The following is a 17,039-nucleotide window of genomic DNA, read 5'->3' as shown; positions in this document are numbered from 1 at the left end:
TTGCCCAAACAGCAGTTGTATGCCAAAACTGTTTTCTGTACCTAAAAAGTATGAAGGCTACAGCTGTGGCTGCATGGGCTCCTCTGCATCGTGACTTAGTCGTTGTGCTCTTTTTGGCAGCACAGTATAGTTGCTCTGGATCCTGATGTATGCAAAGCTGGGATCACGGCTGCTGCTCAACAGAAGAGCTCCGTGGTGCGGTTTGTCTTTGAATGGGGCTGTACTGCGAGTCGTGCTGGTGGATGGTGGGGGCGGAAAAGGCGAGAGGGGGGCAGTGGGGGAGATGGAGATGGGAGGAGGCGTGAGAGAGCAGAATGGTGGTGAAGCTAAATGCGTGTGTGATCAAACATTCTCAGGGCCACATCAAAGGGGGGTCAGATCGCAGTGCTGTCACACCCCTGCTAGGCAACATGCTTCCATGTGTTTATGTGTGCATGCGTGTGTTTGCTGCAGCTCCCTGGAGATGAGCGTTAGCTGCTCACTGGGAGCAGCGGCGTGATGTTTGGCCCAGTGCCAGTGCAGCAGAGAGGCTGGTGAGAGGGCAGCGATGTTCCTGAGCTTTGGGGGACTGTGGGAGCCAAGCAGACAGACAGACAGAGTGGAGAGGACTGTCTCTTGACAGGAGTGCTGTTGATATGTTAGCCCTCGACTCCTACACTCAGCAGCACTAATACCGCACTCTTATTCTCTTTTACTGCCTCGATGGAATGTAATCAGCTCAAAGTCAAGCCAGGTTCTTACACTATGTAATATCTGCTTCATTGCAAGTGCAATAGAGAGGGCTTCTGGAAAAAGCTGCTAAAATTGACAGGCAAAGAACTGCAAATACAGCACATTTCTAATATTCATTCATCCTTTTTAAGCTGTTTGAACAATTCATAATTTAATCTACAGAATGTCAAAAGTCCCAAAAATTGAAACTTATACTTTTTAAGGAAATTAAAGCTTGAAAATCTGCTATTCAGTCATTTAGAACCTGTGAATATGTGTTTAATGAAAAACTTAAATAATTTATCAGGTAGCCAAAAAGTTGACAAATTGCTGATTTTGCCATTCAACTAATGCTGTGAACAATCCATCCATGATTTTTTTTGCTTATTTGCTTTCTGTCAGACATTGGATTAACTAGCTAACTGTAGTACCACTGAATTAACAGATTAATACACAGAATGCTATTTATAACTCACTTTTCATCCTCCTTAACACATTAATGAGGAGATCAGAATCCCCTTTCAGGCACCAGGGCCAGCTTCTGTGTACCAATAAATTGTCTGTGTAGAATCTTAGTCATCCAGGTCATCACAATCCTAAGATGTTTCATCTCACTTAGTTGAGTGAGTAACAACCCACAGGTGGCCCTGAATAAATACCTGGGTCTTCCCACCAATCAGTTAGAGCTGGGGAAGCCCCTTGGATGAGAGGTGAAACATCATCAAGAAGCAAAAAATAAATCCAGTTGTCTGTGTCTTTAGTTGCACCTCTGTGTTCACCAGCTAGTCACTAACAATTTCTGGTTGCTGTTTGCTACTGAGCAGGCAATGGGCAGTGGGATTTTAGAGCTCTATCACTGAAAACATCTGCCTGCTGAGGCTGAAAATGTCACTATTAGAGCAGTAAGTGTGAAAACAGAACATCAAAGTCGTAAACAAGATAGTTGCAAAATGAGCTTAAACACATTATAAAGCCACATAAATCCAAAAGGAGCTATGGTTTCAAGCTAAAATTCCTTAAATTATTGTTTTTTCACCACAGGTTACTCCTTCTACACTGTCACATTTGTGTAACATGGTTATTTTAATAACTGTTATTATAAAAATATAGATTATGGGTGTATGAATGGAACGTTTTGGAGGTAAAATGCCATCAGTGAGCTTTATAGACATACAGAAGATTTGTCCCAAAAAAGTCAAAATTGAAAATAGCTGAGTGTAGAAATAGTGCGACATCTCAGTGATCTCAGGTACAGGGTGACACAAAAAAACGGGAACTTTTTAACAATCCAATAAAACCAAGAGTGATGGAAGAAAAATATTTTATTCATAGTAATCGAAACCTTAAAACATGCCATTTAAGAAACAATGATGGAATTTTCATTTTTTAAAAGTTACTTCCTGTAATGCATCCTTGAAATCTGCTGTTGAGATTCCTCATTGACCGATGCAACATCTCAGCTGGGATACTGTAAATTTCATCCTGAATTCTCTGTTTTAATTCATCCAGAGTTCTTGGTCGAGTCGTGCACACTTTACTCTTGAGATAGCCCCAGGTAGATTTCAAGAATGCATTCGTACAGGAGGACGCCATCTACAGGAAGTAATTTTTAAAAAATGAAAATTCCATCATTGTTTCTTAAATGGCATGTTTTAAGGTTTCAATTACTATGAATAAAATATTTTTCTTCCATCACTCTTGGTTTAATTGGATTGTTAAAAAGTTCCCATTTTTTGTCACTCTGTATTTAACATTTGGCATCTTGCAGATGAAAAACTGTGCCTCCAAAGGAATAACGTCATAAATGGTGGGCAAGGCACAGATGGTCATTTGCAATCTGCTGCTAGTGGTAACAGCACTCCATTCATTTTCTCTTTCTAACCTTTGCGTAGCTTGATAGCATCTCTGCTAATTGCTAATCTTAATTGCTCTCCTTCTATTCTTGACCTTGACGTCACAGAAGGTGACACCTGGATCAAAACACTCCAGCCCCTCCGCACACCTCTGCAGTTCACAGTTGTCATAACTCCCCCATACCTGACATTGTCATGACGTTGGATGTAGATCTTGTGAAAGATTCTCTCAGGCGGCTTCAGGAAGTCCTCCTTCATCTCCATGGCAACATTCCTGGGCAGTAGGCTCATTAGTAGACGTTCCTGCAGAGGGATGGGTTAAAACAGAAGAACCTCAGGTTGAGAGGACATAAATGTACTATATGGTTGTGTTGATGTAAGCAAACTAACAATCCAGGTGCTCTTTCTGTCTCATGCTGTAAACATTTTTTTTTTCAGAATGTGGAGAAAATACAAAAGACATTTGGGAAAAAGCATTCCTTCATGTAGTGTTGAAACAGTGAGTCAATACAGAGCAGATTCAGATGCGCAAATTGCATCTACAAGTTTCAGCTTGGGTAACTAATTTGTCAGTACTTTATAGTTAATCAACTTCTGAAAAATATTTCAAATACAGAAAACAGACCCAAAAAATTATCAATTACGAGTTCACAGAGAGCAAAGCACCATTTCTAATTACTTCTAGTGTTTGAACAGGCCCTAAACCAGTGATCATCAACTGGCGGCCCGCGGGCCGAATCCGGCCCGCCGAACCATCCAATCCGGCCCGTGACTGGATTCCAAAATTGTGAGGATCAAAGAGAAAATATCATGTGGTCCACGCTATTAAAGCAGTCAGTCCAGTCATTATTAAAGGATCTGTTTTCCACATCAACTTTTTGTTTCGTGGCCTTAGAGAGTGCCATTTTACCCGTGTTAAGAGGCCTTTTCCTGTCACTTCTGCGGTGTTTCTTTTTCAAGTGCTCTGTGAATAAAGTTGATTTGAGATGAGGCAAAATATCTCTATCACTCCTAGTGGTTGACTGTGGTACAGGTGATAGGAGCACTGACTCATAAAGGCTAAAAATGCCTTCAGTTTTGTAATGAAATGGAAAAAATATAAAAAATAAACATCAAATAATAATGTTATGCCAAAATTCGATTTTTATTTAATTTTTGTTTGAGGGTCCGGCCCCCAAAGGGACTGTCCGGTAAAATTCTGGCCCTCTGGCAAATATAGTTGGTGACCCCTGCCCTAAACCAAAGATATTCATGTCACAAACATAAGGAATGTAGAAAAACAGCTAACTCTTATCACCACAAGAACATGGATATAAGATGATTCTGCAAAAACTCAGATTAGAATCAGTATTTTTTTTTGTTATTGTGTTTTTTTATACAAATGTGCATTGCAGCTAAGATATGGGTTATGTTAAAGAAAGATTGTGGTCTAGAAAATAACAACAAAAATAATAATTTTATTTGTATGTGTCTTTAATTATATACAGGTCAACACTCTAAGAAATAAATTAGTAAAATCACAGAAAAAGTGCAGCTCATTGACAGATTTTTTTTTCTGTTTGTGTGTCCACAGTTTTTAAAAACTGAACATTTTTGAGATTTTAATGCTGAGTCAAATGCAGGAAATAAATAACTGGACACTTTATATAAGCTAATGGTATGCCAACAGTTTTTTTAAAAAAAGGACTTTTCCCTGTTATTTAATGGTAAATTATAATTGTTTCAAATGAACATTTTGTGTAATGTAAATATATACATAAAACCAGTAATATAATATATAATGCGCAACAGAGCTTAGGTCAGCATTAGGTTAAAATCTCTGAATACAGTTAATGCAGTTCAAGTAAACAGACTAGTTTAAAACATGGGTTTTTGGATGTGAGGTGGAATAAATTGTGCTGAGGCTGATGACTGGTAATTGATCTGTTGATGAATACAGCAGGGAGTATGAGGAGTGTAACCTGAAAAAGTTCTGTGTGACAGGCAGGGGAAATATAATGGAGAGCCTAAAATTGTCACTAAAATTTTAACGTGAATCTGTTGTGAGTCAGTGTAGTTGAATCAGAAGAGATGTGACTTGTCAATGTCACCAGTGCACTGAGTCAGACTGTGTGGAGTGTTGAGTTTGAACAGGCTTTAGTCTGAAGCTGTTTCACAGGTGTAAAAATGCAATTCAAGGGAAACTGTCTCTATGATTGGATAAGGAATGTATACTGTCAAAAATATCATCGAGGCTCTTAACCTGTGTGGACAATGATATAGTGGCTTTAGAAATATGGATTGAGCAACAGTTAGTTTTTTGAAGTGTAGATTAAGGGCAGGCAAGAAGTGCTTCCATTTTACTACTTATGCTTTTCGGATAGTTGTTTGTCATCCATATCTGTAAAAACTGGAGAAAAGCAGTAATGATTCTGGAGGGAAGAGTAAAAGTGAACTTAGTGGAAACATAAAGTTGTGCATCATCAGCATAACAGTGAAAATGTATACTACATTTGCAAGAAAAAGTATGCCAACCCTTTAGGATTACTTGGATTTCTGCATATATTGGTACTAGAATGTCTTCTGATCTTCATCGAAGTCACAACAGTAGACAAACACAGTCTGCTTAAACTAATACCGCACAAAAAACTCTATTTTCATGTTTGTATTCAAAACAACATGTAAACATTTTTAGTGCAGGGTAGAAAAAGAATGTGAACCTTAGGATTTAATAAGTGAGTTGACCCTCCTTTGGCAGCAATAACTTCAACGAAACATTTCCTGTAGTTGCAGATCAGATCTGCACAAAGGTCAGGAGGAATTTTGGACCACTGCTCTTCACAAAACTGTTTCAGTTCAGCAATATTCTTGGGATGTTTGGTGTGAATCGCTCTCTTGAGGTCATGCCACAGCATCTCAATCGAGTTGAGGTCAAGACTCTGACTGGGCCACTCCAGAAGACGTATTTCCTTCTTGAAGCCATTCTGTTGTTGATTTACTTCTATGCTTTGGGATGTTGTCCTCACATTTTATGACCAATTTATGTAGAAATTCAAGCAATTCCAAAGGGTTCACATACTATTTCTTGCAACTGTAAATTGCCAAAGGATGCTGACAAGAAGCAGAAAAAAATGATGAATACTAGTGGTCCCAACACTAAACCTTGTTGGACTCTGCTGTGGACTGTGGAGCTTTCTGACCAGCAGTTCTGAATCCGGACAAATTAGGTCCTTTATGGAAGATGGGAGGCAAACCACAGGCCCTCACAGACTTTGGGAGGTGTTGAGCTATGGTGTCAACCGTGACGCAGGATCAGAATAGAGAGTAGAGAGTAGTTGCATTTCTGAGGTCATTGGTGAGCTTAACCAAGACTGTTTCTGCGCTTTGTCTGTGCTGAAGAGAGATAGGAATTGTTCAAAGAAAATCTCATTTTCAAAATATATCTCTAGCATGTTAACTTAGTTAACTAATCAATAATTAAAACAGTCTAATCTTTGGTCAAATTAACTATTCTTTCCAGCACCAGCATAAAGTGGCAGCTACTCAGAGCAGCATATTTGTTTTTGTGCTTGTGAATAGTCTCAGTTGCAGCAGCATAAAGTACACTTGAAACTCTAGCAGGATGTCAAATGGCTGTGAATGCACAATGAATCATCAGGCGGCTGTGCTGAATAGCTGTTGAGAGGCAGTGTTATAAAAGGAGCCGGGGCTCTCCTGTGTCTCCCTCCAACACTGTCTCACATTATGCTTCCATTTCCACAACTGTTCCTCACCTGAGAATAAAAAAGTATTCCGGAGAGCAGCTTTTAGAAATGGCCATCCCACTGACTGATAAAGATTTTGTGTGCCAGTCTGTGTTTGTCCATAAGTGCATGTGCATCAGTTCTGCATCTATACACGTCAGGTGTGCAAATCACAGCGACCGATGTGTGAAGGCGTGGTCGTAAGTGAAATATTGAATTTCCCTGTTTTATTAACCTCTTCTACTTCTGTTTCCCAAATGTGTTCTAATCAAACATCAGTGATTCCCATTTGTCTCATCAGTCCCAGGTTCAACTCAGCGTGTGCTCTGTTTAACTATGGCTCGTGTTCTAGTAGTTTATTAATGAACCATACTCTTACACAATAAGTGTGTTGGAGTTGATCATAGTGAAGGTTTTTTTCATGTGTTTGCACATATAAGCATCAACTCTGAATGAGGTAGCTTGAATAGTTGACTGTTGGTTGACCACCTTCTCAATCAGTAATTGATCCATCCATCCATTCTCTATAGAAATCCGGGAGATGACGTCACACAATCCCCGCATGCAACAGTCAAAATCAAAACACCGCCATATTGGCAGGAAGGCGCGCTGTTTAAACTACTGCCAGCTAACTCCTAAACGTTCTTCAGCGTCGACATCAGAGATATGGTGGACAGTTGTTGCGCCCCGGGATGCCAGAACAGCCGAGGATGAGCAAAGGGGAGAGCATTTTATCGGATTCCCAAAGATCCTGAAAGACGACAGAGGTGGATCACTGCCATAAAACGCACAAGAAGCGAGCAGAAGAAAACGGAGCGGTGGGAACCCGCAGGCAACGGATTCCGCTTATGTAGCGACCACTTTGTATCAGGTACAGAATCCGTTTCCTAAGCTTTATATCTGATCGCGTAATTTCTAGCAATATGATGCTGGTATGTAGGTAATTGTAGATGTCAGGGTACCGCAGGTCCGGTTAAAGGTCTGCTCCGACCGCCTCAAGATTCTTAATAAGATACCGGGGGCATGACATGGATCGGATATGTTTAGTTTGTCCAGTTTGTTTGTATATTTTATAATATCATCTGATTTAAAATGAAAAGTAAACTCAGACGGCGTAAATTTTCTACCAGCGCCATTCATTTTGAAGCGGAGTTTCCTGCCAACATGGCGGCGTAAACAAACGGAGTCATGTGACGTCCGGAGCTCTATACACCGCTTTATCCTCACTAGGGTCGCGGGGGGTGCTGACTCGGGCGAAGGCAGGGACACCCTGGACAGGTCGCCAGTCTGTCGCAGGGCTACATATACAGACAAACAATCACACTCACATTCACACCTACAATTTAGAGTAATCAATTAACCTCAGCATATTTTTGGACTGTGAGAGGAAGCTGGAGTACCTGGAGAAAACCCACGCATGCACAGGGAGAACATGCAAACTCCATGCAGAAAGATCCCAGGCCCAGGCCGGGATTTGAACGGGGGATCTTCTTGCTGCAAGGCGAAAGTGCTAACCACTACTGCACTGTGCAGGCCCCTCAGTAATTGATTGATCTTTAAAATGAATTAAGTACAGTGGATGCTTTTCCATATGCTTATAAAGCCACTTTTTAACATATACACGTAACATTTGCTGTAGAAGTAGTTCAGGTACAACAGCTACTTGATAATCAGCCCGATCTCACGGGGATTCGTGAAACTGTCACGTAAGTTTTAGTTTCGGTTTCGTGCGCACCAACACGATTTCGTCATGTTTTTCGTGCCGCTCACCACGAAATGCGCACCAATGTATTTTAAACGGCGGACTTTTCGTGCCACTCAGAACGTATTTCAAAAGAATGTGTATATTATATTTTTAATGTAAAACCGTGGCGAATCCAACGCTATATTTTGCATGACATCGTCCCTAAACATAACCCTAACCATAACCCTAACCATAATCTAACCATAAGCCGGTGGTACACTTACCAATTTGCACAGGAATTTCAAGAATGTCCGGCGGCCGGCGGCCGCAAACGCGGTCACACAAGCAGTATACGCCGATGGACAGCTTAGATCGTCATGAATCCGCCGGTATAAACCACTTTCAGATGTGATTACCACAGCGAAAAACATTTCGTGGTGAGCGGCACGAAAAACATGACGAAATCGTGTTGGTGCGCACGAAACCGAAACTAAAACTTACGTGACAGTTTCACGAATCCCCGTGAGACCGGGTTGTGATAATAGAACACCTTTCTAGAAAACTACAACTCACCTTTAATTCACCCCCTGTCAAAAGTTTTGAGACGGATTCTAATTTATTTGAATGAGAAAGTTTCTCAAAACTTTTGACAGGGGGTGTGCTTAAGCTCTGGTCTGAAGCCATTAATCACCACAGAAGTTTCTGTCATGGTGGCCTACTGCTCGGTAAATCACTATAATACTGAGAAATAGTAATGAATCCATTAATGATTAAGTCGAGAAAACATCTCACCACTCTCACGGTGCATTTAATTCAAGAAATTGATGCATGATTTATGAATATATAAATAATTTAAAATGTTTGTACACAAAATCAGATGGCAACCAGATGGGAATGTCTGTTTCTGATAAACCCTCTGAAATAAGTATCTGGTTAATCAAAAGAGTCAATTTGAAACTTTAATCAGATTAGTTACACACACAAACACTGAGTGTCTATGATTTCACAGTAGATAATGTATCTTTCAGAACCTAACTCTAAAAAGGTAAAGAAGTTATCTAAGTTGAAACCGTTTGGATGCAAACAGATGTAAGAGCTAAAAAGCTCACACACAACATTCAGCATTAACAAAGTTTACACCATTCAACAGAGTGCATCTCGTGAGCACATTGTCCTGTGTACGTTATCACAGAAACTATAAGACTGACATTAATACTGCATTAGGCAGAAATCTGACAAAGGAAAAAAGAACAAACAAAAAATATATGGCTGTCTTCCTGCAGCTCCTACTTCTCCCCTCTCTGTTTGAAGCACCTCCATCACAAGCATGTTCTTCAAACCTGAAACACCTGTCAAACTAAAAGCCAACTTTCACTTTTGACTTCACCCAGGAGCTGAACCCCAATCTCCCAAATGAAAACACATATCAGTACTCTCCTCTCCAAAGTTAAATCCAGAATTAGCTGTCTCTCTCCAAACAAATCTTCATTCACGCACTCCAACAAATTCCTTCTTGTTAAAATGACTGTCCTTCCATTATTTGATTATGATGATGTGTCATACAGATCCGCTTCAAAAACTCTCCTCCATAAATTAGACATAATCTACCACTCCAATCCACTCCTTACAACGCCCACCACTAAAGTTTCTAGTCACTGGTGAAATGGCCCCCTATTCACTCAAGCAGACAATTACACTGGTTTCTTTCCATCTACAAAATCCTCATTGGTAAAACACCACCATATCTGCATTCACTATACCATTCATAACTCCACCTGTATTCTTCATTCTAACAGTTTCATTAACCTCCACAATCCCAGAATCTGTACCACTCCTGGTCAGTCCTCATTTCTGAATCTAAAGACTGGAACTCTCTGCAACAATCCCTAAAACTCACCTCAAATGCTTTTCTTGTTTAAAAATGATCTTGAGGAACACGTCAGGACCACTGCACCTATTTGTAGTCTTTTTATTTTACAAATCATAGTGTAATTTGTTTTGTAATATTGTGTGATTTACTGTACATGCTATTTGTTTTTGGTGTTCATCTTGTTTGTGCCTGTCCAAGGTGTCTCCTCTGCCTTTGCCCGAGTCAGCTGAGATAGGCTCCAGCACCACCCATGACCCTCGTGAAGATAAAGCGGTGTATAGAGAAGAATGGATGGATGGATGGATGGATGGATGGATGGATGGATGGATGGATGGATGGATGGATCTTGTTTATGGGCCACCTCTTGGCCAGGTCATTATTGAAAATGAGAATCAGTTCTCAACTAACTTACCTGGTTAACAACTTTCGTCATAATATAGTAAAGCGGATTACAGAAAATCGGAGTGTTGTAGCAGTAATTGACATTAATGCGCATAGGCTATATCACAAAAATACACAATAAGCATCCTGACTGTCTTCATTGTTAGTTAGGACATGTTTTAAACACTATAAAGCTAAATTTAAAAGATCTATTTTGCAATTGTGCAATTCATAATTTGAAGGTTGAAAATTCTTCTCAATAATCGATTGATTATTCAGTTAGTTGCAGCTCTATCGTCAACAGGGCGCCAGAGCCAATATGACTGTGAAGTCTGAGGGAAAGAATCTTGATCTCCCAAGTTACAAAGCTGCATAATGTGACAACATCTCAGCAAAACAAAGACTACAACACAGTTTAAAGCTCTAGAAGAAGCTGGTAAAATTATATTTCTGGCAATCTGGGTAATGACTGTTTTCCTTAAAAATTCAATCACATTTAATGTGTTTGGAGTTTGCTCAGTTGTCACTGAGGTAGACCTACACTATATTGCCAAAAGTATTCGCTCACCCATCCAAATAATCAGAATCAGGTGTTCCAATCACTTCCATGGCCACAGCTGTATAAAATCAAGCACCTAGGCATGCAGACTGCTTTTACAAACATTTGTCAAAGAATGGGTAACTCTCAGGAGCTCAGTGAATTCCAGTGTGGACGGCTGTGATAGGATGCCACCTGATACAGTGGTGTAAAGCACGCCGCCACTGGACTCTAGAGCAGTGGAGACGCCTTCTCTGGAGTGACCAATCGCACTTCTCCATCTGGCAATCTGATGGACCAGTCTGGGTTTGGCATTTTCCAGGAGAACGATATTTGTTGGACTGCACTGTGCCAAGTGAAAAGTTTGGTGGAGGGGGGATTATAGTGTGGGGTTGTTATTCAGGAGCTGGGCTTGGCCCCTTAGTTCCAGAGAAAGGAACTCTGAATGTTTCAGCATACCAAGATATTTTGGACAATTCTATGCTCCCAACTTTGTGGGAACAGTTTGGAGCTGGCTGTTTCCTCTTCCAACATGACTGTGCACCAGTGCACAAAGCAAGGTCCATAAAGACATGGATGGCAGAGTCTGGTGTGGATGAACTTGACTGCCCTGCACAGAGTCCTGACCTCAACCCTATAGAACACCTTTGGGATGAATTAGAGTGGAGACTGAGAGCCAGGCCTTCTCGTCCAACATCAGTGTGTGACCTCACAAATGCGCTTCTAGAAGAATGGTCAAAAACTCCCATAAACTCTCTCCTAAACCTTGTGGACAGCCTTCCCAGAAGAATTGAAGCTGTCATAGCTGCAAAGGGTGGACCGACGTATTGAACCCTATGGATTAGGAATGGGATGTCACTTACATTCATATGTGAGTCACGGCAGGTGAGCGAATACTTTTGGCAATATAGTGTATAAGAAAGTTAGTAAGTAGACCTTGACTTGGGATTATTTTGTCAAAATGAAGAGAGGCAAACAGATTCAGGCAGCCCAGTCTTGTTTACATAATGATCTAATCTGCAATTGGCTGATGAAACTAGAATTATCAAAGTCAAACATGAACTTTGACGTTTTATGAATAAGATCTTAACAGATATCGAGTTCCCATAACAGATACTTTACAACTGAGTCCTCTATAACTGCTTGAAAAAGTGTTGGGATAAGTTTGAATGCTTCTATGCAACAAGTGGACCTTGTGTCTAGATCAGTTACCTGTAGTCATGCTAGCTGCCCAGGGAAAATACTTTCAAATGACATACTCTGCCTTTCCTGCCTTATGTGAATAGGGACGAAGTTTTGCTTATGTCAGTTTACCACACAGACGTACAGCATATACTCTTCACATGCTCAGGAATCAATACAACCTTCAGCTCAACAAGACAGCAAAAGAAGAAGAAAAAAAGAAAGCAAACTCCCCAGTTACATCAATACGCCTGTTTCAAGTCTGAGATGTTTGTTCATGGGCACATCAGCAGAAGCCTGGTTGCTGGCTGTTAATAGATCCCAATCAGGGGTCTGTGTGTGTGTCTCTTGCCCAGATAAACTGTGACCTTTACTGGAGTAGGGAGGCCATGAAAGCAATCTGCTTGTGTAATTACCTGTCAGAAGGGAGCTTTATACTGCTGGGGAAAACACAGCATATCATCACCTAGTCTACAAAGCACAGGTGCAATGTGTGCATGTCTGCTCACAAACGCTGTTTACAATGAAGGTAGGATGTGTATTGAGGCATATTACATGCATGGGATAATTAATTCTCTATTTAACAACTGGTGGGTTTTGTGCACACGGTGGGTGGGTGAGGAGGGTGCGTCGCATGACAAAGTGTTTCTGTGTGTTAAAGTTGCCTGATTGTTCCTTAGTTTAATCGCTCCATGTAGGTGTGCACAGAGGGGGTGGAATGTGTGGCGCTTGTGCATGTGCCACAGTAATTGCTCTTTCCTTAAATAGCTGCTGTCATAGCTACTGCGTGCCTGTGGGCAGGTTGTTAGAATACATTGGCACCTGAAACCTTTAAAAAAAAAAATTTCTCAAGAGACAGTGAGGATTTCATGAAAATGCATGCGTAAGACGAGGAAAAAATATGTGGATACATTACACATGCTCTGTTGTTTTCTCTCCATCAGTGCATTGTTTTTTGTTTGCGTGTTCAAATTCACACCTCACCTGTTTCTCATTTTCATCCTCCAGTCTGAGCCGCTCCTCGATGCAGTTGCGGGCTTGCAGGAAGACTTTCCTCTGGGTACGTTCAGTGAGAATCCTCACAAACACGCCTGACAAGTTAACGCTGGTAAACAGCACCGCATTGGCCACCAGCTGCAAATAAACAAAAACAGACATGCCAAACAAAGGTGGCAGCATCAATGCACTGTATGCGCATCTGAGTCTGAAGCGACACGTGTGTCCATATGTGTGTTTGTGAGTGCAATCATACATCCAGGCTAGATTATCATTGATTAATCCACATCAAGGTCAGCACATGGATTACACAATAAACTGTAAGTGTGACTGAAAGAACAAAAGCTATGCAGTGGAAAGACTCACAGACAAAGCGCATCACTGATTAATGATCAGAGAATATTGATTCAGTCTGACCCTTAAATTAGAGGATGAACTCTACAGTCACTCTGTGTCTTTTAATCTGACAAGGTCAAAGGTGAAAGGTCAGAGAAACACTATAATCCAGTGCAGCAAGATGAATTATCCATCCATCCTCTATACACCGCTTTATCCTCATTAGGGTCGCGGGGGGTGCTGGAGCCTATCCCAGCTGACTTGAGCGAAGGCAGGGGACACCCTGGACAGGTTGCCGGTCTGTCACAGGGAAGATGAATTATATTTTCTCTATGTTGTGAGCACAGCATAGCAAAGCACCACATCATAAGGAAAATACACTGACTCCAGCTAATAACCAAAACAATGAAGTGCTTGCAGTTTTAGTGCCATATTTTCCAGTTGAGGCATCGAAGCCAGAATAAATAAGAACATTCTAACTTTTCTTGACAATCTTTGTAATTTTTTGGTTATTTATTGGGTATTTATAGTCCCCCAGGCAGTAAAACTAAAACTACAATACAGAAAGACAGTGATCTTTATTAAACTGGTGACATATGTTGATTGAGGGATAAACACTGCTTACTTTTACAAGGTCAGAAGCCAAAAAGTTTGGAGGCACAGCTTTGATGTGTTAAACGAAATGAATGTGTTAGCTGCTGTAGATGAGACAGAGGTCAGACACCTTTTGTAACACTGTAAGCCATGCATATTGTTTCTGTAGCTACAAATGTTCAAAAAGGGGAAAGAATAGTCACATTTGGACTTATACTACTGTTCAAAAGTTTGGAGTCACTTAGAAATATCCTTTTTTTTTTAAAGAAAAGCGTTTTTTTCAACAGAGATGACATTAAATGAATCAGAAATCAAGTCTAAACATTGTTCATGTGGTAAATTACTATTCTAGCTGGAAACAGCTGATTTTTATTGGAATATCTACATGGGGTACAGAGGCCCATTTCCAGCAACTGTCACTCCGGTGTTCTAATGCTACATTGTGTTAGCTAATGGTGTTGAAAGGCTAAGTGATGATTAGAAACCCCTTGTGCAATTATGTTAGCACATGAATGCAAGTGTGAGTTTTCATGGAAAACATGAAATTGTCTGCGTGACCCCAAATTTTTTTGAAAGATGGCATAGCTAAAAAATATATTGGTTGGTTGATTGGTTGTCATGAATCAGGCTTTAAGGCATGTTCTGGTTGGTAAAGTCATCCTAACTATTACTTCTACCACAATTTGGTGAAAAGGAATGAGCATGAATTGTGTTTGAGGCGCTGCAGGATCCTCTCCGCCTGTTTCAGCACCGGCGGTTGGACAGCTCCTTGTCTACTTCATTACGCTGCTGCGCTAAAGTGAAACCGTCTGCTCCTTTCTGGTTTACTACTACTACACTATCCTGGAGCCAAAATCGATTGCTGAGGATGTTTTTAACCTTTCCTTCTTCAGTGAAAGTCGAGTGAGTAAGCACACTGCCTCTCAGCACCGCTGCACATTCATACAGTTACTTCAGAGTCCAATTGGGAGCTCCCCACAACAACTACTCCCAGCAGCTCAAGGGTACTTGGAATGAAGTTGTTGAGTGAAAGAGGGACTTACCGGTCTCCACAGCCTCTGTTTCCTCCCCGTGACCGACGTCGCAATGACAATGAAGTGGGATGCAGCCAGCATCACCCCAAACAGCACCGCCAGCAGCGTCCGCACTGGCAGCAGCACGTAAGCCACGAGGGTTACGAGCATGAGCTGCCACACGCCTTGCTCAGGGGCAGCGGCGTCCACCAGCTCCGATGTGCCGAGTGCCAGCGGGAACGGGCAGCAGAGCAAAGCAAAGGTGAAGCTGAACAGCAGGGCCAGCTTCGCTATCTGCTGCAGCTGTGTCACCTGCAGGTACTTGACGTTGGTGACGATGAACAGCGACAGGAACACCACGCAGTGCACCGGGTAGGAGCCCTTGGACAAGGTGAGACGTGGGCTGGACAGTAGCTCCACCAGGGAGAGCGACGACGCGGCCACGATGAGTACCGCCAGCGCTTTGAGGGTGGCGGTCTGCTCCAGTTTCAGGTTGTAGTTCTGGAAGAGAGCCTCCAGTTCTTGGCTGTTGAACTCGTCCTCGCATGCGATGGCGCCCAGGGGTGCACTGGCTGGGCAGTGACCCTTCCTCCGCCGCGTCTTGACTCTTTCGAATGGCATCTCCTCCATGTTCCGGCCATTCATGAAGCGGGGGATGGCGCACGACCCCTCAACTTTTCGGTTCCTCTCCTCCTGTCTGGAATCGAACCGGCACCCTCTCCCAGTTCATGCGTGCTGAATGGGCTGGGTGTCAGAGGGGAGAGGGTGGCAGCGGAGGAGACGGCAGAGTAACGTGCACGCTCTATCCACAGGTTGACGATTGTTGGTGTGTCGTCAGGAAAGTAGCCCGACCAATATGCCTCTCTCTCTCTCTCTCTCTCTCTCTCTCTCTCTCTCTCTCTCTCTCTCTCTCTCTCTCTCTCTCTCTCTCTCCCACTCTCTCCCCTCTCTCCTTCTCGGACCACCTGCCTTGCCTCTCAGACTGGGTAACTGGTGATTCTGCGCTCCACTAGGACTCAGGATCAGCTTGCCTATGTTGATAACCACATCTTACCACGAGGGTCAGCAGCGAACACACCGTATAACCAAAACATTTTTGATAGTCCCTCACTACTTTCACTTCTTTCCTCTAATCTGTCACAAATCCATACAGCAGATATTACATTGTACCGTGTGTTGCCCTCCTGGTTTCATTTGCTTCAGTGAAATGTCAGTGGTTAGGTGAAGACAGCAGCACAACAGCGCTGGTGATTTCCCCTCACAGTGTCTGCAGTCAGAGCTGATGTAGTTCCCAGCTAAAAATAGACCAGCAGCAGTGGATGATCCAATATAGCAACAATTTGGTCTTTCCCACATCTCTTCCTCTCATATTTTATTGCGGAGTCAAGTTCTCGTGTCACACAGAGATTTGACAGTAAAAATGGTTAACCAAAGAAGCTAATAGTCGTGCAGGAGGATAATTCTTCCCGAATTAACAAGGAAAATGACGACGACGTAAAAATGTGGCGACTGTTGTTATGATTGAGGGCATGTTTTGCACATTTGCATACATGCATAATTTGCACAAATATAAATATTAGTGCTTTTTTTTTGCATTTAGTGCAAAATGCTGTTATTTAACAGGGTTTTAATGTGACTTTATACTTGAAATTGAAAGTCCCCTCCACTAGGTAGACTTTGGTCGCTGCAGAGCAATTAAAGCATATCACAGAAAGAAATTGAAATATGCAAGTGACAAATTGCAAAAAGAGTAATTTATTGCAGAGGACATGTGAAGCAAAACGTTGGAGAAGAGAAGAAATACAAGGAGGATTTTTCTGCAAAGCGGTACCATCTGCAAAAGCTGAAATGCTCTACAGTAATTGACATGATGAAGTTAATGAAAAACATGTTATATAAGAATATAATGAACAGTTTTTCAAGATATCAAAAAATATACTTGGATCCAAACAAACACGAGTCATAAAAATGCATCTATGTGCTTGTACATGATTTGTGCAATATTTTATGTTGCTTTTCAATGTCATTCTGATTATTTCATGTGACTTTTCACACTGAAGGCAAAGAAATCCAACATAAAACCCTGAGTTAGTAAAAAAATCTGCCAAAGAGAGATACACTAGCAGTCAAAAGTTTGGACACATCTTCTCATTTAAAGT

General features: G+C 41.6%; 1 protein-coding gene across 2 annotated transcripts in view; it reads right to left on the bottom strand.

The window, feature by feature from the left end:
- Window positions 1-16,117, bottom strand: part of LOC110955660 (adenylate cyclase type 1-like) — a 105,352-nt gene extending 89,235 nt beyond the window's left edge. The window contains exons 1-3 of one of the 2 annotated variants that reach the window (XM_051947285.1): window positions 14,911-16,117; window positions 12,926-13,075; window positions 2,749-2,867 (exon numbers count right to left, since the gene is read on the bottom strand). In XM_051947285.1, the coding sequence (XP_051803245.1) occupies window positions 2,749-2,867; window positions 12,926-13,075; window positions 14,911-15,525 (884 nt within the window). In that variant the 5' untranslated portion in view covers window positions 15,526-16,117. The remainder of the gene's footprint in view (window positions 1-2,748; window positions 2,868-12,925; window positions 13,076-14,910) is intronic. The other variant, XM_022200742.2, reaches the window with a different exon arrangement.
- Between the last annotated feature and the right edge of the window lie 922 nt (window positions 16,118-17,039).

Source organism: Acanthochromis polyacanthus, chromosome 4 (genome assembly GCF_021347895.1).
Source record: "Acanthochromis polyacanthus isolate Apoly-LR-REF ecotype Palm Island chromosome 4, KAUST_Apoly_ChrSc, whole genome shotgun sequence".
Taxonomy (NCBI): Eukaryota; Metazoa; Chordata; class Actinopteri; family Pomacentridae; genus Acanthochromis; species Acanthochromis polyacanthus.
The sequence above is the reverse complement of the archived record's forward strand: the minus strand, read 5'-3'. Positions and strand labels throughout refer to the sequence as shown.